Here is a 23790-nt window from a genome sequence, read left to right as displayed (position 1 = left end):
ACTATTGGACCCATATCATGGACCAACCAAACTGGATTGGCTGTTTTCTTAAAATAAAGTTTTCAAAAACAAAGAGAAGAGAAAAGAAATAAAAACTTTCCGCAACACTAGACCTTTCCACACTTTCGTTTCATTCGATTATGATTCGACATGAAAGGTAATCATCACCGGGTTTGGTTTTGGGGAGACACAAATGGGTGTCTACAAGAATATAAGCGCATTAAATCTCTCTTAGATAATGGGCATCCAAGGGGGAGTGTTACAAATAATAATGTATGCCCATTATAGCTTGTAAATATCTCTTTATTATGACTATCTTAAGTGTCTTTGTAACTTCATTTGTAACCTCCATATGCCTTTAGTTCATATTGTAATTCTTCATGAATGGACTCTTCATTGTCCATTTAGGTTACACGGTTCACATGATGTATATATATATATATATATATATATATATATATATATATATATATATATATATATATATATATATATATATATATATATATATATATATATATATATATATATATATATGGTTCATAAAATAGATGAATATAGACAACACAATTACCTATCTACGTCTCTCACTATTTTTTTGACGGGAAGCACAAGCAATTTTATTAAGCTTCAACAAGGCTCAAATCCGCCAAAACCACATCAGTTACATCATGAGGATAATCCTCCAACCAAACTCTAAAATCATAATAAACATTACATAATTTAGCTAAACTATGAGCTACCTTGTTGCCTGAGCGCTTCACAAAAGAGAAGCCTTCGACAAGTGGGAGAACAACTTTAAGCAATCCGTCTCCAGACATACCCTCAGGAAGCCCGACTCCATAGTAACCTGCAGAGCGTGCCTCATGGCCATTGCTTCCATGACATCCACCTCGAAACACCCTTCCATCTTCATACACATTGCAACCACAACATCCCCTACATGATCACACATTACCCCTCCAAAACCAACTGCTGACTGTGACAATTTTGCAGCATCAGAGTTCACCTTTATGACCCCAATTGAAGGAGGCTTCCAGGTAGTTTCGAGGGTCATAATAGGGGGGACTCAAAGTGCTAACTTCCTTTGCAATCTCATATTCCTCAATCAAATTTACAGCAATCTCAGTCCCCTCAATCTTTTTCTTCTGAAAAGACCACCCATTTCTACGTAACCAAATACCCCAAGCTAGACACCAAAACAAGCTCCACCAATTCACATCATTGCAAGACTTAAAAACCGAGAGACACCACTCACTAAAAGTCTCACCATTGTACTTCTCAACACTCAATCGGAGGGGAGAAGTATACCAAATCAATCTTGCCCCCTCACATTTCACAAGCATATGAAGGATATTCTCTTTATCATTACCACACATAGGACACCACACATCAACCTCCATTCCTCTTCTAACAAGATTGTCACGAGTTGCCAGAGCATCCTTAACTGTACGCCAAGCAAACATTTTAATTTTCTGAGGGACATCCAAATTCCACACTTTCTTCCAGTCAAAAGAAGAGCTGCCACTCGAGGATGATGCTTTGTCACGCATTTCCCCAACTGTCAGCATATTATACGCACTTTTCACTGTAAAGCACCCATCCTTTGAGTAATGCCACATCCATGTATCTCTACTATCAAACATAGGGATGGGGATATTGCGAATAGCACTAACCTCAACTTCAGAAAAATTGGCCTTGAGTAGATCAACATCCCATCGTCTACTGCTATCCCAAAGCTGCCGCATATATACTGGGCAGAAGCTGTCATCAGGTTGGCTCGATGCTACACAAAAGCCATTAAGGCTAGGAATCCACGGATCACGCCATATTTGAGTTGCAACACCATCACCAATATTTCTTCTAACCCCCCTCATCAACACATCTCTAGCTCCAAGGATGGACCTCCAAGTATAGCTCGAATTTGGGTGAATTTTTGCCTCCTTGAAAGTCGAATGTGGGAAGTATTTACCCTTTAGAACCTTTGCCATGAGGGAGTCTTCATTAGAGAGAATACACCAAGCCTGCTTTGCTAAAAGAGCCTTATTAAAATTCTTCATATTTATGAAACCAAGGCCTCCTTGACTCTTCGGAACATACATCTTTTCCCAAGCAACCCAGCAAATTTTGCTTTCCTCACGTTGTTGCCCCCAAAAAAATTGCCTACATAATTTTTCAACAACATTCAAAATACTAGCCGGGATCAAGAAACATTGCATCGCATATGTGGGGATTGCTTGTGCAATGGATTTGATTAAAACTTCTTTTCCGGCTTGAGACAAATATTTTTCCTTCCATCCTTTGAGCTTTTTCCAAATCCGATCCTGAATATTCTGGAAAACCTGTTTTTTAGACCCTCCAATGTAAGTTGGAAGACCCAAATATTTATCATGTCCTTCGACGACCTTAAAAGATAACTTCATCTGAAGCGTATTTTTCCGTTCTTGATCCATATTTTGGCTAAAGGACACCTCTGATTTATCCATATTCAGCTTCTGACCCGATGCAATCTCATAGGTAGAAAGAATACTAAGCACATTCTCAACCTCCTCTTCCGCCGCTCTCACAAATAGGAGACTATCATCAGCAAAAAATAGATGAGAAATTGGCTTCACATGCCAGCCAATTTTCACCCCATGAATAAGGCTCTTGCTCTCCGCACCTCTAAGCAACGATGATAACTCTTCCGCACACAGAATAAACAAGAAAAGGGAAATGAGATCTCCTTGTCTGAGCCCCCGAATGGACTTAAAAGTCCTCGACGGTTGACCATTAACAAGAACATCAAATGAGACAGTACTGACACATTTCATTACCAAGCTCACCAAATTATCCGACAAACCAACCTTCAACTAATATTCTCTCTTTTCCCCTTATTTTATAATAAAAATAACCAATGATTTATTATTTCCAAAAATGTTATCCTTACTCTAATTTTGTTTTGATTTATTTACATAATTGATAATTGTCAATTGTCTTCGAATTCCTTCCCTCCATTCGAATACAAAATGGTGGCAAATGCAGGACAACAGAATGGGAAATCTGAATGAAATGGTAACTAATGAATTCAAATATGATATATTGATATCCATTGTTGCATGAAATAAAACCCGAAATCAAACCCAAAATCAAAATGCCACCACCTGCTAAACCAACCAAATTCTACTTCTTCTATGGCAAAAGAAAGCCTTCCCAGAATCGACCCACTGTTTATGGTGGTCTCTTCTCCAATCGCCAAACCATAAACCCTAATTCCCCCAATTCCATAAACCCTAATTTTCATCAATCTCAAAAACCCACAAATTTTAACCTTCAAAATTGGGACCCAGATTCCCAAATTGGGTCAAAACCCTCTCAATCTAAAACCCCATCTGAGAATTTCTTCCATATTGGTCAGAAATTATCCCCAATTGCTCGTTTCATCTGTGATTCTTTCAGAAAACACCAGAGGTGGGGTCCACAGGTGATTGCTGATCTCTCGAAGCTTCGCCGGGTTAACCCGGACATGGTTGCTGAGGTCCTTAAGGTGCAGGATGACCCCAACATTTGCTCCAAGTTCTTCCATTGGGCTGGTAAACAAAAGGGTTATCAACATACTTATCTTTCTTATAATGCATTTGCTTATTGTTTGAATAGATTGAATAAGTTTAGAGCTGCTGATCAAATACCTGAGTTAATGCATATGCAGGGTAGACCACCTAGTGAGAAACAGTTTGAGATTTTGATTAGAATGCATGCTGATAATAATAGGGGTCTTAGGGTGTATTATGTGTATGAGAAGATGAAGAAATTTGAGGTTAAACCTCGAGTTTTTTTGTATAATAGGATCATGGATGCTTTAGTTAAGACGGGTCATTTAGACTTGGCGATGTTGGTTTATAATGATTTTAAGAAGGATGGTTTGGAGGAGGAGACTGTAACTTATATGATTTTGATCAAGGGTTTGTGCAAGGGTGGGAGGATTGATGAGATGTTGGAGCTTTTGGGACGAATGAGGAGTTTGTTAAAACCGGATGTTTTTGCATACACAGCTATGATTCGGATTTTAGTGGGGGAGGGGAATTTGGATGGGTGCTTGAAGGTTTGGGATGAAATGGAGAAAGATAAGGTTTTGCCTGATGCAATGGCTTATACGACTTTGATTTCAGCTTTGTGTAAAGGGAATCGTGTGGATAAAGCCTATGAATTATTTAAGGGTATGAAGAATAGGCGAGAGTTGATTGATAGAGCTATATATGGTGCATTGGTGGATGGTTTTGTGGCTGATGGCAAGGTTGGTTCAGCCCTTGACCTGTTAAAGGATATGATGGATTCTGGATATAGGGCAGATTTGTCAATCTATAATTCATTAATACAAGGATTATGTAATTTGAAACAACTTGACAAGGCTTATAAGCTTTTCCAAGTAACAGTTAACGAGGGTCTCCAACCAGACTTTACAACTGTGAATCCAATGTTGATATCTTATGCAGAATCAAGAAAAATGGATGATTACTGCAAATTGCTTGTCCAGATGGAAAAATTAGGATCACCGGTTATTGATGGACTTTCTGGATTCTTCTCTCTGATGGTTGAAATGGACGAGAGATTGCCTTGCACTTTAGAGGTATTCAAAGATTTGAAAATCAAAGGTTATTGTAGTGCATCAATATACAATATTCTTTTGGGAGCTCTGTACAAGGTAAGACAACCAAAGGAAGCATTGTCCCTCTTTGAGGAAATGAAAGATTCAAACTTTGCACCCGATTCAACAACTTACAGTCATGCGATCACATGTCTTGTTGATCTTGAGGATGTGAGAGAGGCGTGTCTTTGGTATAATAAAATCAAGGAGATGGGTTCCATTCCCTCCGTTGCAGCCTATTGCTCTCTGGCCAACGGGCTTTGCAAAATAGGAGAGATTGATGCAGCGATTTCCCTAGTCCAAGATTGCTTGGCTAATGTCAGCAGTGGACCTATGGAGTTTAAATACACTCTAAGCATTATCCATGCTTGCAAAGAGAATGATGCTGACAAGGTCATAGAAGTAATAAATGAAATGTTACACCAAGGAGGCATACCTAGTGAAATTATATATTGTGCTGTTATCTCTGGCATGTGCAAGCATGGGATGTTGGAGGAGGCTAGGAAGGTTTTCTCCTGTATGAAGGAGGAAAAATATATATCCGAAGCCAATGTGATTTTTTATGATGACATGCTTATGGAATACATGAAGAAGAAAACAGCAGACTTGGTCCTATCAGGATTGAAGTTCTTTGGACTGGAGTCCAAACTGAAAGCAAAAGGTTCTACATTGCTGCCAAGTTAAAGAGTGAACAGAGGTAATGTATTCCATCTTATGTTTAACAGTATTTGTTTTTTTTTTCCTTTTTGAACTAGATAACCTAATAATCTTTACTCCTGAATCATTGTGGGCATTACTGTAATGGGGAGAAAATAGGAGAAGTTTAGGTATTTTCTATTGGAAAGAAATATGGTTTTTATGCTGTGTCAAATCTTTTTGTAATGGCTAACATGCTTGGCAAAACTTTGTTTTATACTGCAACAAAATTTGTGACATTGTAGTTAAAGCATTGGGATGTTGGGTTGTCACTTGTCAGGATTCGGGAAATTTGTGATTCGTGCACCACTAACTAGAACTATTTAGGTAATTTGGCACTTGGAGATAGCCTGAGAATTTATAGTGCTGAGATGTTATGCTATTGTACCGTCTCCAAATGTTCAGCAACAATATTAGGTTTTTCCCAAGCTGCTGCATGCTTGAAGGCTTCACCTGACAAGCACTTCACTTTTTACGTTTATGAAAGAGGAGAATCCTGTCATTCACCTATCATCTTCCAATTTGTTCATCGCATTTTTTTTTTTCCAAACAACTAATGTGCTTTTGTGGTCCTATTGATAACGCTGTGTATGTTTATGGCTTAGTAAAGGAATTGCTAGAAGTATGAAATAATTAGGCTTTATGTAATACACTAGTGTAGGCGTCGTTTGAAGTGCGCCTACGTTAAAGCATGTGGAGAATATGCTTAGCACTCATAGGAAATGAGAATTGACATATTCGATTAGGGACAAGGAAAGTAGGGAGCCGCTAACAAGTTATTTAAGGAACTTGTAAACCGTTCACGAATCATTTATGGCAACAACGATTAAGGGACAACAAAAGACAACAACGATTGACCCGTGATGGTTACACCCCATTCATAATCCATGAGATTACTAACTTCGTATGGTTCGAAACCACGAACGGAGGATCGGGGATGATGGTACGAAGTGAGTCATGGAGTCACATTCGTCCGTATTGGCCTCTACTCGATTCTTATAATGAAAAGTGATTCCTGCGATATCAAAGGGCATACAAACAAAGATTTAATTTTCTCCAAACTATTATTAGGCTAAATTGATTGAATATTAATGTAACATATTATTCTAAAATATTAGTGATTACTTTAATTAATAACAAGATTAAAAAGGAACCTAAACCGGTCGTCCAAATTATCTTATTAGTTGTGATTTTCAATTGCATTTTCCCTTTAAACATTGCAACTTTTTATGGTTTTCGGGTTGCTGTCGAGATCCAGTATCGGCCTTGGGCTGGGATGACCGTCCCGAGGCCCTGGAGCTTTTGGCGTGCCGTACTGTTTTCTTTGGTACAACACACTTTGTTTGGTATCTTGGAGAGCGCGTTGTTCGTCAGCACAACGCTGACCTCTTTGTGGTGCCTTTGCCTCCACCGGAGTCGATGCTGGATTCACGTTTGCTTAGGGAGTTGCCGAAGAGGGGGGGGGGCGCTATACATTTCCTTGGCAAGAGCTCGTGCGTATGGAGGGCGATTATTCACATGACTTGCTTCCTTCCTTGGCTCCTCCGCCCCATCTTCCCGAGGTATGATATTATTTGACACTATTTGTCTCAAGCACACACTAATATGCACACTAATTAAGTAAATAATGTCAAATACATAAAGTGTGAATAAAATATACAAAGTGAGTCATGATACATAAATAGTGTCAAGTGTCATCAATCAAATTACATAATAAAAACCATTGGTCAAAACTCTCCAAATCCAGAAGAGCTAGGATCAATGTCATCATGAGCCTGCGAATACGGGAACGGCGAACCAAAGAGTCCCTCCATCATCCGTGTACGAGGAGTAGTATCCCTACTAGTCCCCATAGGTCCAGTAGCAGACAAATTCAAAGCAGGACTGTCAAGCTGGTAAACGGCGTAGGCTGACTCCAAGATGTAGGAAGCGTCGGAGGAGGCATCGTCCCATACAATGGAATTGAAAATAAGCCCTGCACCGGCGGAGGCAGCGTCCCAGAAACCCTGGTCCACGGGGATAATGACTGGCCTAAACTCCAAGGGCGCTGCCACTACGCCTCCATAGAATGCTGAGGCTGAGGCTGCCACCGCTAAGTCTGAACCCTGAAATGGCTGAGGTGTCGGAGGCTGCTGCCACTGAGACTGAGAATGCCGACGAACCTCAGGAGATCGTCTGCGGTGACTAGGCCCCCCCTCGTTCGAGTCTCTATGCCTCGAGCGCGAGCGAGACCTACGTCGCTCCTGAAAGACGCAAAGTGAAAAGATGTCAATAGTGCAAGATAGAAAAGGGTAATTATGGGAAAACAGGTGAATATACCTTGAGAACATCGCAGCCGTTTCAGGAGGCTCAGTGGCAGCGCCCTTCATCTTCCCAGCCATTCGAGTCTTCACAGAGTTTAGGCCAGTCATTATCCCCGTGGACCAGGGTTTCTGGGACGCTGCCACCACCGGTGCAGGGCTTATTTTCAATTCCATTGTATGGATCTCGACAGCAGCCCGAAAACCATAAAAAGTTGCAACGAATGCCGATAAATAACATCAAAGTAGAGAATAACATGCTGTGAAATCGATTCTTACACCAACAGAAAAGGTGCCTTAGACGCAGCAGCCCGCGCAGCGTAGATACGGACTCCACTCGTGACTCGCCTCGATCACGCTAGCTGGTTCCAACGGGGAAATCATGGACCGCTCCGCGATGTGGTCGAGGGGCCAATCTCGGAAATTACTCATAGAACCACTGTTGCAACGAAAGTAATCTCTAAGCACATAAGTTATACTGATTAAAACAAGACAAGAAGAAGAAAGATCGTCACCTTTACGACTCTCCATAAACTGTAGACAGCAATAGGGGCCTGGTCATTCAGCTGCCTGCACCCATGATGCAGCGACGAGAATAGATCAGCATATCCAATACTAGCCAATACGAGAGTAGAAAGCAGGTAGCACGCGTGAACTCTTATCATGAGAAAGAGTCCCGGAAATGAGAATCAAGATAAAGATCCGCACTCGCTGGCTCAAATGTCGTCTCAGCTACGTCAAAGCCATGGGCAAGAACAGAAGCCAACTCTGATCGCCCACTCCTAGGACCACCTCGAGGCACTGGCCGAGTCTTGATATGCTAAACGACAGGACCTAACAACTCTGCTACCTCAACCGCCCCCCAAGTGAGGTCCAAAATTTGCCGTATAGTCCGCTCGGTGAAGCGTAAGCCGCTGATCATGCTGAAATCTAGCGAGGTCACTGTCATCTCCCCCAAAGCAAAGTGGAAAGTGTTGGTAGTATCCCAAAAATACTCCAACAACGCTCGAACAACTATCGAACCACAACCTCGGGGGCTGCGAAATCCTACGACTGCTGAATAGAAATCTCCTAAACCGGCAGACTCCCATAAGGCGTTAGTGACAGGATCTCCCGTGATAATCCTGTATAGTCGGGGAATCAAATCTCCAGGTCCATGATGGCGAAGCATGCCATTGACTGCACCAGTAAGTGGACAGTGAGAAATATGGTTCTCACGAAAGAAAACCAACTCGTCTGGTGTCCACGGAGGTGGAGTCCACCTACCCCTACCCGTAGAAGGGCGAGGCTCAGTCTCCAAGGCATCGTCGTCTATGCCCTTGGGAACCGTGAAAATGTTCTCTCAAAAAGCCTGACGCCGGCCATGAGTAGAAATGTCGCGATCCCGTCGTCTAGGCATGCTATTACATTCAAACAAAAATAAAAATTTAAATACTTAGCATCATTTCCTAAGTTATTTATTTTAAAAAACAGCTAAATGACTACCTCAAGTTGCATTTTCTGTTATTCGCAAAATTTTTACCTCAAAGGCTAAAAATTAGCAAAATAATAGAATTATTTCTAGTATTTAGTTTCTCCATGACGAACTAATACTACAATTCTCCTAAATTGCTTGATACTATGTTCTCCATGACAATATGGTACATATATAGTACAAAGCATGTTTCGAAATTGCACAAAAACAACAGATTGGGACATCATGACATATTTTACAAGATCTACAACCAATATATCATCATTTCAAGTGCGAAGAAATAATGTGAACAACGAGAACACCATTTCACACACAAGTAGTACCAAAAATGGTGATTTACTCGTTTCTTCACCAAATCACACAAACTTGGTCCCAAATTGCTCAAAAACAAACATACATTCATATACAAGCTAATTCATGGCAAGAATTTTGACATAGAAGCTTAAAATCTAAAAGCCCCAATTTGATTGTTTAGGGTTTTAAGCAAAGATGGCATTCACGGCAAAATTTGAGACAAAAAACAAAGAAAACTTACATGGATCCTTATAGAAATTCGAAAATGACGAAGATAGTAAGAAATTTGAGTGAATTTGGTGAAGAATTGAGCTCGAAAAGCTCGGAAAAAGCACAGCAACAGAACTCCAACACCGCGGCACGGTAGCTCATGGCGTGTCCCGATGAATCTCCATGCAACACGGCAGCAGCCAGAGGCGGATCTACGTAGTGACCCGGGTGGACACGTGCTACCCCTCCCAAAAAAAAAAAAAAAAAATTGTTCACAAAAAATCCTCCTATGAAACACAATATAAAAATTACACAATGCGTATTATTCAGCATAACTAAGGTTGCTTCAGTGGTATCAAAGTAGGGGCATAAAGTTTTCTTTTTGTACCCAATGGTCAGCTCTTCGATTCTCTTCATGTACACAATACACCTACTATTTAGTTTTTTTTTTTTTTTTTTTTTTTAGGAATTTTTAGTTCATTTCTAAGTCTTTGTTTTTTTTTGTTTTGATATATTTTTTTTCCTAAAAAATATCAATGATTTATTATGTTTTTCCCCAAAATTAATTTCCTCTTTCTTGACATTATATTCAAATAGATTAGATATAAATGGTTTCCATCGAAAAGTGATTCTTCCCCAAATAACTTTTCACTTTCTTGACTTTATGTTCAAACATTAGATAAAAATAACTCTCATAAAAAGAAAATGGTTAACAACAATAATAGTATTTTAATAACTAGTATGATGTACATAATTTTATCCATGATAACAGCTCATTGCAAAATCTATAGATGTTTAAAATTTGATGACAACTTTTTTTAAAAATACAGAATTACAATATATTATGCAAAAAAATAACTTGATGTGTTAATTACCAGTTTAAATAATTTAATTTGAGTTTCAACTTTCAAGTTAGTAGGTGTATTTTTTTTTTCTTCTAGCATTTAGTGCTACCCCTAATTTGGAATCCTGGATCCGTCACTGGCAGCAGCGACAGTAGCGGCGAGCACTCGAAAAGCTGCAGCGATGGAACCAAAACAAAAACGGCGAAACAAATATGTCGTGACACGATGACAGCCGCTGCGGCACGGTGCAGTACTTCGTGCAACGGTGCAATACCACCGTGACGTGGTACTTTGTGAAAAATTAAAAATAAAAATGAGTGAGAAGAAGAACGAGAAAACAAAAAATGTGAAGAGGCAGCAATAAAACTCGAATTTAAAGCAAAAAAAGGCTCGTAACACGGTCCCGTTTCCCTGGCCACGATGGTTGTTACCGCGTAACGGCATTCCTGACGTGGGCGGCGCTTATATCGAAGCGCGTTGACCAATTCTGAAAAGAACAAATCCCGCGGCACGGGATTATTTACTGTTTGACGGGACTAAGCACCGTGTCGCGGCATAATGCCACGTGACGCGGTGCACAGTGTCCTGCACGCTCCTGAAAACTCCTGGCGAATATTCCGGGCATCTTTGACTAAGTTTGAACGATTTTCCGCAGCTTTTGAACAGTTATTTTCTCACTGGAATTACGCGGAAAATTCTAATTGGTATTTAAAGGTTACTAAAATTACCAATTTATCCCTAACAAGCATCAGAGTCACATTTTCGACATTTTAAACACCTAATATGGTCGGATATTCGATTTGAAGGTAAATCATATGTGGCCCACGTTCAGGGATAATTGAACCATCATTATTTCATGGCGCAAGGTTCTCGATACACAACAGAGACTTGTAAATTTTATTAGACAAGTTTTTTTCCTCAAGCATGGAAAATTGTCGGTCGTTGTCACCTCTCACAGCATTCCCAACAATGTGCAAAAATTGGTTTCCTCATTCTCTCTCTACCCACTTTCTCTCTCTTCCAACCCATGAGCATTTTTGTGATCATATTTTTATCCCACCGATGATAAAAAAAAAATTTATTCTCCATTCTCTCTCTACTACATCTTCTCTCTTACTTTTACTAATACCTTCTTATATATCTCTCTACTATATTATTTTTAAATCTTTTTTTTACTTGCATTGTGGACCCCACATGGTTACTATTCATCTTAAAAAATGCTTATCCTATGAGCAATTTTCATTTTGCTCATGAGCATTTTTACTTTTGCTCATTAATGTAAGACATTTTTGTTTTAATTTCACCCAAAGTTTTGCTCATGAGCATTTTTTTGCTCATTGTTGGTAATGCTCTCAAAGCAAAACAGTCAGCGATTATATCAGTTGTGGCTTTCCTAAAGCATGGAAAGTATTATCGGTGGATTTCCTCAAGTATAGAAAACCTCCGAATTCATCTGTTTTCCTCGATGGATTTCTTGAAGTATAGAAAACCGCCAAATTGATCTGTCGGATTTCCTCAAGCATGGAAAGTATTATCGGTGGGTTTCTTCAAGCATAGAAAAACGCCAAATTCATATGTCGACTTTCCTCAAGCATGGAAAGTATCTTCCAATAGGTTTCTTCAGGCTTAGAAAGCAACCAAACTCATCAGTCGACTTTCCTCGGGCATGGAAAGTATCTCAGCGAAATGGCATCCGGTGGATTCCTTCAAGCATAGGAAACTACCAATCATTTGTCACCGATACACTAGTGTCAGGTACGCATTCTATCCCTCGACTCTTTTATCTGTGGAACTAACACTTTTTTGCATGTATCGGCGTATATAGAGTGATTTAGGATCGCAAGACGTCTTATATCATTCTCCGTCTTTATCGACTATTTTGACTATCATTTTCAAAACTGACGTTTGTACAAAACCAGTCAAAGTCGGTTTCTGTAGACACCTAAAAATGTCTCCGTGAAACCAAACCCGATGATGAACAATCTTTCACCGCCATTATTGGTCGGGTTCAGTTTTTAATCACGAGAGTGCTTAAAAAGTCATATTTAATTAAATTCAGTTTTTAAAATGGCCAACACATCAGTTTTGATGTTTAGTCAAAGCATAGTTTATTTTTTATTTTGGCCCAAACCTTTTTATTCATTTATTATTATTATTATTTCATCCCAATTAATAAATTATAAATAAAAAATAGCCCGAAAATAAGAATCAGCACTTAAAAAGGCTGAACATATTTAGGGCAAAAATGTATTTGGATGGAAAAACAGACACAGGAACTACCGCGTCACGACAAACTGTGCCATGTCACGAGACACTTTGCCGCGCCACGGCATAGTTCCTCATGACACGATGCCGGTGCTGTGACACGGGACAGCCCCATGTCGTTTCCGCGTAAACCTTTCACGCGTTTTAACTCCCATAGGTTAGATATGTCCCGCGTCACACAAATATTTCCCGTGTCACGGCAATGTTTTTAGGGTTTTTATCCTTTTTAGGGTTCCGTGCGTTCTCTCTACTCATTTTCCCTATACATACCCCCTCATTTTTGATGTACAGAGCATCAATTAATTCTCTTTTTTTCTCTTCTATGCTCTAGCCTAAACAGTAAACACTAGCCTACCTTATTCTTTCAAAATTCCTTCCTTAAGCACTCCAAGGAGCACGTACTTTACTCGAGGTTCTGTCCTAAACCAAGGCGTGAAAGGTAAAACTGTTTGAGGATTTGGCCCCAAATCAATCCTATTTTGCTTAATTTAATTTGATTTAATTGTTGTTTTGTTAAATTTCCTTGAAGTTACGAACTCGTTTATTGTTTTATAGTTGCAAGCAAACAAATCAAAGTAAGAATTATGTTCCTTTTATTTCTATTATTTTTCTAATGATTTTATATTGTTTGTTTTATGGTTAAATTGCTTCCAATATTAATGTTTATTCTATTATTATTTTTTGATCACCATATTGCATGTTTAAAGGGAATATGTAATTGAAAATCATGACTAATAAGATAATTTGGACGACCGGTTTAGGTTCCTTTTTAATATTGTTATTAATTAAAGTGATCACTAATATTTTAGAATAATGTGTTACATTGATATTCAACCAATTTAGCCTAATAATATTTTGGAGCAAATTAAATCTTTGTTTGTATGCCGTTTGAGATCGCAGGAATCACATTTCATTACAAAAGTCAAGTAGAGGCCAATACGGGCGAATGTGACTCCATGACTCACTTCGTACCATCATCCCCGATCCTCCTTTTGTGATTCCGAACCATATGGAGTTAGTAATCTCATGGATTATGAATGGGGTGTAACCTTCACGGGTCAATCGTTGTTGTCTTTCGTTGTCCCTTTATTCGTGGTTGCCTTAAATGATCCGTGAACGGTTTACAAGTTCCTTAAAAACTTGTTGGCAGCTCCCTACTTTCCTTGTCCCTTATCGTATTATGTCAATTCTCACTTCCTATGAGTGGCAAGCTTTAAAAACGCCCATCGCCCATTTTTAATAAACCCATTTTTGTATGCCAGTAAAATAGAAGCTTTTGTGTCAATTTTCACACACACACACAGAGACTTGCAATAATAAGTCAAAACCCGTTCAAACGCTATAAATCATGCCAAACTGTGTGTCTAAGATTCGGAGTATATTGATTGACCTTATTTCCTTTTTTTAGTAGCATCTGCCTTCGATTGTTCTTACAAAATAAAGTTTCTGTGGTGTCTTTGTCAATAACATAATGTTACTGACCTGCATTTATTCCTCCTCTTGGTTCCTGACATTGTATGTTCCTTGTGGTGTCAAGTATATGAGCAAAGTCAAACCTTATTGTGCGGGGAGCTAAAATAACAAAATCCAACTCAGAGGGAACTTTTATTCTGAATCCATTAGCACATTGGACTTCATTAACATTGGAGGCTCTTTTTCTATAGCCTAGTATATCAACTAATAAAGAAATTAAAGAATGTTGCAGGAAAGACTCAATGATGGCCTCAAAGGGAGGCAGCAGAGCTGGAAGTGATACAAGATTCAGTTTGAACTATGGCAGCAAATAAGGTACCCAAATTATCACATGGAAGCTGTTTTCTGTTTGTTCTGCTGCCAACTAACAGGTGATTTGAATCTTGCTTTATTATACGTACTGTACTACTTTTGCTCAAAATGACTAGTCAACTCACTATTGAATTCTGCTTGCTTAGGTCATGCACCAGTGTAATGTGATCTAAATAGGGTGCAAAAGGTTAAGCTGATCTGTTGATACTATCAGTCACGGCTTTCTCAGAAGATTTGCAGAATGCCGCTTCAGAATGGAAACAACTCAGCATGCTCTCATTAGAAATTATCTATATGAAACTGACTGCCATAGCAGTTCAGTTACAGCATTGTTTTAAAGAGTATCCAGCCTTGATTAAGTTCCGTGGTATATATTTCTTGTAGTCACTACTGTATACTTGTCTTAGGAGTTAGGATAGCAATAGATTTTCTTTTATAGTTTCATTTCCTTGTTAGTAATTGTGTAGCTAAGTGTAGATTAGAGTGAGATTCAAGTTTTCTGACTGGGAACATTGAATTTCTTTTTTGCTGTTGCTGTTGACAATAGCTAAACCAGATTTGTATACTGTTAGCAGTACTTGTGGTATTACAATAATAATAATTCAACTCTTCTGTTCTGGAGGATTTACCTGTTGGTTTGAAGTATGGAATCATATTGCTGCCGGCACCTGTATACAAAGGGTAATTCAAAGTGGCTTACCATCTACATTTTATCAAGGTCCGAAATCTTTGATTTTTAGGGGTGAAGTTTGAGTAATTCATAATTTCATATACTGCATTAACTGCAATCTTAACTGCCATGATTATATTCAGATACTAGTTGTACATCACCAATTTTCATTATGTTACCCAAAAAAATAGGATGAAGAGTATTTTGTAGATGAAGATTCAACAGAATTTGGAAAAGTTAAGGGTAGATAAATGAATTGTATAGATGATGATTAAAATGGAATTTCTATATTAGTATACACAATTACACATATATCGACCTGTAAATGAACAGGTAATTGTAATCTGCGCGCTCAGCTAGCAGGTTTGGACTATCATGGTCCCTCAATATTTTGAGAGAAAAAGGAAGTTTCAGTTGGTAACTTTCTTTCAAAACAAAGGCAACTCCTCTATGGATTCCACCACTTCTACAATAACTATTGCATTCATCATTGTAGTAGCCACTATACTGATATAGCTATACAAACTGAGGTGTATTCAGTTCATCTCATGAAAGATTGGAGCAATTACAGTGGTGAAGATGCCTAAATAAGATCTACCCTAAAAATATGTAATAGCAATCCCAAGTAGAATGTTGGAATTCAAACTTCACGCTTCGGCCTATTGCGAGCTCGGGAAAGTGCAGGTTCCTCTTTCTTAGGGATGACTACTTCAGAGGCATCATCGATCTCTTCCTCTGCTTCTCTAATTGCTTCATTCATGGCAAGCTGTCACACATGCACAATTAGGAACAAATTAGAATGCTAACAGGATTACAGGACAAGTCACCAAAATCACAATATCATCATTGACTACAAGAGCCACATAAAAGAATATACATCAACTATCAGTAGAGTTTCCAACTTTCCATGACAATTGTACTTGATTCCAATGTCTTGCTTTTATTTCTCTAAAAATGGTAAGAACGGACATCAGAAGCCACTAGATATCCAACATGCTTCATAGTTCATATTTAGGAAATATACCTCTAGTAGGAAAACTAGGGCTTGGAGCATACAATGCATAAAATGACAACTTTCTATGTATAAAGAAGGGGTGATATCCATGGACTCTGAGCTAGTCAATGCAAAATCACAAGGAAAATATTTGTATTCTGTCTTGTAATCACAATCAGCTGATTTAAGCAGGTTTCTCTAAATTATTTCAACTTGCAACTTTGCTGTCTTTTACAGCAAGAACTGAACAACACTTAACATCATTATGCAAAGTAAGCCACAGTCAGCTGTTCTTCCAACACACTGTATAAATCAATGCAAATGATGGTCTTAGTTTAGCAGTTCTAGCAGTTTTTATTTTTAGTTTTTACGTAGCAAAAACCCAATCACGTCAACTGCCAATCATCAATCCCCACTTTTTCATCCTCGAGACCCATTTTTTCATCCCAAGTTCTCGTAACAGAGCTTTTACAAAGAATTCTGTTTTTTTCCCCCAGCTCTACCTAGTAAGTAAAGATACAATGATACATATCACGAAATTCTACTTACCCTCAACTTAATTCTAATTGTTTCATCACATTCCTCAAATATTCCATCGTAGTTGTAGCTCTATAGGTCCATGCAATCAAGAGAAGGCATTAGGCTCCCGGTATCGACTTCTCCCGAGCCAAATTTATTTTGTTAAAACACAACACTTTTTAACAACCACTTTTTATCAAGATAAGCAATCATTTTTCCAAGATAACTTGGTACAGAATGATATGACTAGAATAGTGTTACTGGTCACTTATAAGTTATAACCCAACATGCAAAACCCTCACCTACATTTTTAGCACTAGAATAGTGCTACTTCTTCAACAGTTTTGCATGCTAATCTATCAAAATGCTATCAAATAATCAGGCGAACCACTACTTCAAATTCATCTTTACCCAACCATGTATATACACCCAACCCCCTCGTTTCCATAGCCACAAAGAACCCTTTTCCAGGTTTTTTTATTATATTACGAAGAAGTTTAATCTGTTATGGTACCCTTATAAAATTGACCAGAAATTAGCAAGAGACCAATATGGACCAAGTAACTAGATACTGCCAGTTGCAAAGCAGAAAACACTATGTACTAAGGGCCTTTTCTGATTTACTGAACTGAGCTGGAGTGAACTGAAGTGATTGGAGCTGAACTAAACTGAATTGAACTGAATTGGATTGTTTATGAGAGAAGGAAATTAGGAACTGAACTAATCTGAATGGAGCTAAACTGAACTGAAATTAAGCCGAAGAGAAGAGGCCCTAACACCTCAATGAAGATATGTTGTATTATGCAAGCAAGACCAACATCAAAAACACCTTTCTCCTCGCCTTGATTCGTTTTACTTTCTCTATTAAAACATCTATGACTATTTTGTAGCGAAATAATCTACACAGTGAATACTCCATAGTACAGATATCAAAGATTGCAACTCTCCCCCTTAATTTTTTCACTCCACTACTTCAACAAAGCCACTGAGGACTTAATCAGACCCATCAACAGTTCAATACAGCAACCTGGTGTCATGAAGTCCAAAATTGTATGGTCAACATGGAAATTAAGAATTTGCGAACTAGCTTAGTCGATTAAAGTCTCGGGAGTAGGTACCAAAGTCCTAAGATCAAATCCCATCTACATCACATAAACATACCTTTTGTAAAAAAAAACAACAATTTGCTATAAAATTTCATCTAAATATATCTATCAACCACAACCCAAAAACTCAAAAACTGTTGAGATAATATTATAGTTATGGAAAGATAATATTTAGGAAATATTTGTTAGGATTCCTTAGTTATCTTTTATGTTAATATTTGATTTGATATTATTTCTAAGTCCAAGATAATTAGGAATATATTGTAACCTATATGTACACATTGAGGAAGAATGAGAATTTGAGATCTTGAGTTAATTTGACATGGTATCTAGAGCTAAGGTTTAAAAATCCATAAAATTTTTTTCTCTCGTTAAATTAATCGGTGATGGCGAAGGATGATGATGTTCCGCCACCACCGCCCCCTGTGGATCACGAATATCACCTGGGATCGAGTGATCATCCCGGAATTATCATAACCCCAATTAAGCTACGAGGTGAGAATTATGATGAGTGGTCTAAGGCTATGCGTAGAGCGTTGATTGCTAAGTGGAAGTTTGGGTTTGTGGATGGCTCGATCAAGGAGCCTGCTGCCGATTCTTCACAGAGGAAACACTGGATAGCAGTCAACTCCATGCTTGTTTCTTGGATTAGTAATACATTGGATGATTCGTTACGATCTACCATTGGAGACTATGACTATGTGAGGGAATTATGGGTACACTTACAGCAACGTTATTGTGTTGTTAGTGGTACTAGAGTTTGTCAGTTGAAGAACTCTTTAGGAGAGTGTAAGCAGACGTCCACGGAGTCGGTGACGGAGTATTTTGGACGCTTATCTAAAATATGGACGGAGCTGCTACAATATTCTCGAGTTCCGAAGTGTTCTTGTGGGCAGTGTACATGTAATATTGCCAAGCAAGTAGGTGATATTAGAGATGAAGATTACCTACATTATTTTTTGATTGGCCTAGATGATCCATATGAGGCAATTCGAGCTCAGTTGTTGGCGCAAAATCCTCTGCCTCATGTGGACAATGCGTATCAAGCGGTGATAAATACGGAAAGACTTCGGTCTAAGGATGGAAAGGTTAAGGAGAAAGTTATGGCGTTTAAAGTAGACTCGCGTGCTAAGTCAAGCGATGGTGACAGACCCTTTTGCACCCACTGCAATCGGGAAGGACATGACAAAGAGGGATGTTACCAATTGATCGGGTTTCCCGAATGGTGGGACGAGAATCGCAAAGGTGGAAGGGGCCGTGGCAGAGGTGCTCGTGGGGGAAGAGGTGGTGGCCGTGGTGGTGCTAGTGGGGGGCGTAATAATGCCTCTACGAACACTACACATCGCGCCAATGCTGTACAAGGTGGCGTGAACAACAATAGTGCAGCAAGTAGTAATCAATCATCTTCTACGCAAGGCCTCGTGGGTGTGACCTCTGACCAAGCTCAACAAATTATTGAATTATTGAGTAATAAATCTAAGTCTCGCTTAGAAGGTAAGACAAAAGTCCCGTGGATCGTAGATACCGGAGCCTCTAATCATGTAACGAATGATTTGTCAATTATGAGAAACATTAAAACAATTCAAAATTGTCCGGTAGGATTGCCGGATGGTCAAACGGTGAACGCGAATCAATTGGGTTCGGTTACACTAGATGGTGGTCTTGTTATTGATAATGTTTTATTTGTACCAAATTTGAATTGTAACTTAATTTCTGTTACTCAATTAAGTGATGAGTCAAGATGTACAATACAATTTACTAACAAAATTTGTGTTATTCAGGACCAGTCGACGAGGATGGTGATTGGCGTGGGTGAACGAGACAATGGACTTTATTTTTTCCGAGGTGTGCCGCAAGTAAAGGTGCTAACAGTGGATTGTGAGGTCGATCTTTGGCATCAACGCATGGGTCATCCGTCGGAAAAAGTTTTGAGATTACTTCCGCCTGTGAGTAACTCAATTAGAAAAAATAATAATGTGTGATGTATGCCCTCGAGCAAAACAATCTAGAGATAGTTTTCCTATTAGTGAAAATAAGGCTAGTAGTTTGTTTGATCTAGTTCATACAGACTTGTGGGGGCCTTACAAAGTTCCCTCTTCGTGTGGTGCTAAATATTTTTTTGACAATTGTAGATGATTATTCTAGGGGCGTTTGGATTTATTTGATTAGCAATAAAACTGAAGTTGAATTTCATTTTCTCAATTTTATTGCCTTGATTAAACGTCAATTTAATAGAGATATAAAGGTGGTTCGGAGTGATAATGGAACCGAATTTAATCATCTAAAGGAATATTTTGTCAAAAACGGGATTATTTTTGAGTCTTCTTGTGTGGGTACCCCTCAACAAAATGGGAGAGTAGAGAGAAAACACCAACATATTTTGAATGTGGCACGGGCATTGAGATTTCAAGGTGGATTGCCAATTAAATATTGGGGGGAGTGTGTTTTGACGGCTTGTTATTTGATTAATCGTACTCCTAGTCCACTACTTGGTAATAAAACTCCATATGAAATGTTGTTTGGCAAAATTCCTTCTTATGAGTTGATTCGTGTGTTTGGATGTTTGTGTTATGCACATAATCAAAGAAGTAAGGGAGATAAATTTGAGTCTCGGAGTAGAAAATGCGTATTTTTAGGTTATCCGTATGGAAAGAAGGGGTGGCAATTGTTTGATTTAGAGACGAGGGAGTACTTTGTGTCTAGGGACGTAAAATTTCATGAGCATGTATTTCCTTATGTTGAGCAATTGGGTGAAAATTCGAAGTTGAGAGTAGGAGAGGAGATGATTGGTGTTGGTAATGTTGATGAATTCGATGAATTTGAAGAATGGAACATGGGTGACTTACGTGGGGCGGATGAAGAGGTTGTAGGTGTCGAAGGAGATGGAGATGGAGCACCCAATGGGGGTCCATCGAGTGCTGGCTGTGAGCAGCCCCAACACCCCAGCACAGCAGGGGCTGGTCGTGACCAGCAGCAGACCAGCACCATCCCTGCTGGGCATATGCAGAGCCCGCAGCAGAGGAGGGATGCATCGAGTGTTGGGAGTGACTGCAGCCCGCAACAGCAGCTCGACACAGAGGTGGCAGAGCACTCCGCGACCAGGTTGCGGAGTAGTGGGGAAGACCGCAACATGGTTGCGGAGTACACTGACCAGCAGCAAGGGGAAGCTTCCCGTACAGAAATTTTGCACTCCCAAGATAAATATGAAGAGGAGTTGGGTCGAGGAAAACGGGTAAAATTTCCTTCAACAAAGCTTCGTGATTGTGTCATGCATACTATTCGGAAAAATAAAGTCCCATCGTTGTCATCCGCGGAATCATCTTCCTCAGGTACTCCTTATCCTATAACCTATTTTGTTAATTATGATCGGTTTTCCGAGAAACATAGAAATTATATTGCTGCAGTGACAGAGGCACGGATTCCGAGAACCTTTAAAGAGGCAATGAAACATGAAGGGTGGAGAGAAGCAATGGCATCCGAGATTAAGGCCTTAGAAGATCAAGGTACGTGGACCTTGGAGACACTTCCAGAAGGGAAGAGAGCACTTGGAAGCAAGTGGGTTTACACTGAGAAGAGAGATGAAGAAGGCAAACTGATTCGATTGAAAGCTCGTTTGGTTATTCTTGGAAATCATCAAGAGGAAGGCATCGACTACAATGAGACGTTCGCTCCGGTGGCAAAGATGTCTACAGTTCGTACTTTTCTGGCTGTAGCAGCGGTGAAGGAATGGGAAGTGCATCAAATGGATGTACACAATGCCTTTCTACATGGAGAGTTGGAGGAGGAGATTTACATGAAAGTTCCCCCCGGGTTTCAGAAAAACAATTCAGAAAAGGTGTGCAAAATGAATAAATCATTGTACGGGCTAAAACAGGCGCCTAGGTGTTGGTTCAAGAAATTGTCCGTGGCTCTTAAAAAATATGGTTTCAAGCAATCATATAACGACTATTCGTTGTTTACTTTGACGAAAGGTAAATTACAATTGAATGTGTTAGTTTATGTGGATGACATGATTATTGCTTGTAACAGTAAGTTTGCGTTGGAAAGCTTTAAAGCATATTTGTGTGAATGTTTTAAAATGAAAGATCTAGGGGCCGTGAAATATTTTTTGGGACTAGAAGTAGCCCGTAGCAAACATGGATTTTATGTTTGTCAGAGAAAGTATGCCTTGGATATTATTTCAGAGACAGGATTGTTAGGTGCTAAACCTGCAGACTTTCCGATGGAGCAGAATCATAAGCTAGCAGTTTCAGGGGGGAAAGAGTTCGCAGATGTTGAGAAATATAGGCGTCTGGTAGGACGTCTAATATATCTGGTTGTGACTAGACCAGACTTGGCATATTCAGTGCATATCCTTTCTCAGTTTATGCGATCTCCGACAGAATTGCATTGGGAAGCAGCTTTGAGAGTAGTTCGTTATCTAAAGAAGTGCCCGGGCCAAGGTATTCTTCTTCGATCTGATAGTGCTTTGCAATTAGAAGGATGGTGTGACTCAGATTGGGCAGGTTGTCCATTGACTAGACGATCTTTGACTGGTTGGTTTGTGTTGCTTGGTTTCTCTCCTGTGTCGTGGAAGACCAAGAAACAACCTACGGTGGCTACAAGTTCGTCAGAAGCAGAGTATCGGGCAATCACGGGCGTGACATGTGAGTTGAAGTGGTTGAAGAGAATGCTTCGAGATTTAGGGGTTGAACACAAGCAAGGGATGAAAGTTTTCTGTGATAGTCAGTCAGCTCTACATATTGCTAATAATCCAGTTTTTCACGAGCGAACCAAGCATATTGAAGTTGATTGTCATTTTATTAGAGATGCAATTCAAGAGGGTCTCATATGTCCGTCATATGTGTCTACGAAGTTACAGTTAGCAGATATTTTCACGAAAGCATTGGGAAAGGCACAATTTGAGTTTATTCTTCGCAAGATGGGCATTCGAGATCTCCATGCTCCATCTTGAGGGGGGATGTTGAGATAATATTATAGTTATGGAAAGATAATATTTAGGAAATATTTGTTAGGATTCCTTAGTTATCTTTTATGTTAATATTTGATTTGATATTATTTCTAAGTCCAAGATAATTAGGAATATATTGTAACCTATATGTACACATTGAGGAAGAATGAGAATTTGAGATCTTGAGTTAATTTGACAAAAACCCCACTTAATTATACCATAAACCCATTTCCTAGAAACAAATTAACACTACAAAAAATGCATAAAAAGCCAGAATTCAGCATATTTAACATACAAAAATTGTACAACATATAAATTACTAAAATTATATACCTCCTCAAGGAATTTCTGGTCAAGTCTATCACCAATTCGAAAAGCAGTGAAGACAGTAATGGCGAGAAGAGAGAATGGGAAGACGAAAGCAAAGATGAACTGAGTGGTAGTTGGGCCAGCGCGAGCAACAACACTGACGCCTCTCATTCGCCGGCGGTCTAATTCGCCGGAAAATCGAACTAGCGACGGTCGGAGAGATGTCGGAAAAGCGACATGAAGTGGCTGATGATGTGAGGAAGAGAGAGATTTAGAGGGAATAGTAGGGAAAGCTGCCATTTTTGAGTGGATAGATAAATAGATATGGTGTCTGTTATGTACAGGAAACAGGATAGTAGCGGTTTCAAAATGGAGTGAAGGGAAATTCTTTGTATGCCGGGGTGTGTGCGTTGATGGATACTATCAATAATGTTTTTTTTTGGGTATGTGTGCACATTATACCCCTTTCGTGTTTTAATAAGTGTTACTCGTATACTTATCAAATATAACCGCATTTTTTTTTTTTTTTTTTTTTTTTTTGGAAAGAAATACGGCATTTACAATTGGTGGTTAATGATAATGAAATGAATTTAACAAAATCATACAAGAATTAATCGAAGAAGAGCTAACAATCTAAATACGTAAATATAACAATTCGGCACGTTCTCGATCCGTTGTCTCATACAACTTTTTGAATGGATCCGTCGCCGCTTCTCAATTTTGTAAGAAAGTAAATTCTTGTGCGGAT

The 23790-nt window shown here is 39.1% G+C and overlaps 1 protein-coding gene and 1 pseudogene across 3 annotated transcripts; one reads left to right on the top strand and one right to left on the bottom strand.

Moving 5' to 3' along the window:
- The first annotated feature begins 2836 nt into the window (after positions 1 to 2836).
- LOC145555772 (pentatricopeptide repeat-containing protein At4g20740 pseudogene) lies at positions 2837 to 15110 on the top strand (annotated as a pseudogene). 2 transcript variants are annotated; one of them, XR_014091552.1, is made up of 3 exons: positions 2837 to 5321; positions 14414 to 14552; positions 14640 to 15110. The product of XR_014091552.1 is annotated as a pentatricopeptide repeat-containing protein At4g20740 pseudogene, transcript variant X1 (transcript). The 2 variants fall into 2 exon arrangements; XR_014091553.1 differs by having other exon boundaries at positions 14404 to 14552.
- Positions 15111 to 15475: 365 nt separating this feature from the next.
- On the bottom strand, positions 15476 to 23441 carry LOC145555771 (uncharacterized). The gene is made up of 2 exons (XM_081617493.1): positions 23067 to 23441; positions 15476 to 15929 (listed from the first exon to the last, which is right to left on the bottom strand). Exons 1-2 carry the CDS (start codon positions 23340 to 23342, stop codon positions 15804 to 15806), a joined length of 402 nt encoding a protein of 133 aa, XP_081473619.1. The 5' UTR covers positions 23343 to 23441; the 3' UTR covers positions 15476 to 15803.
- Positions 23442 to 23790: the final 349 nt, after the last annotated feature.

Source organism: Chenopodium album, chromosome 8 (genome assembly GCF_948465745.1).
Source record: "Chenopodium album chromosome 8, dcCheAlbu1.1, whole genome shotgun sequence".
Classification (NCBI taxonomy): Eukaryota; Viridiplantae; Streptophyta; class Magnoliopsida; order Caryophyllales; family Amaranthaceae; genus Chenopodium; species Chenopodium album.
This window is presented reverse-complemented; position numbering and strand designations above follow the sequence as displayed.

Bases quoted from the DNA above. Each gene is read 5' to 3' on its own strand.
- LOC145555771 (XM_081617493.1), bottom strand. From the start codon at position 23,342: ATGGCAGCTTTCCCTACTATTCCCTCTAAATCTCTCTCTTCCTCACAT. The intron at 15,930-23,066 runs GTATATAATTTT...CATGTGTGACAG, and splicing joins ACCAGAAATTCCTTGAGGAG to CTTGCCATGAATGAAGCAAT.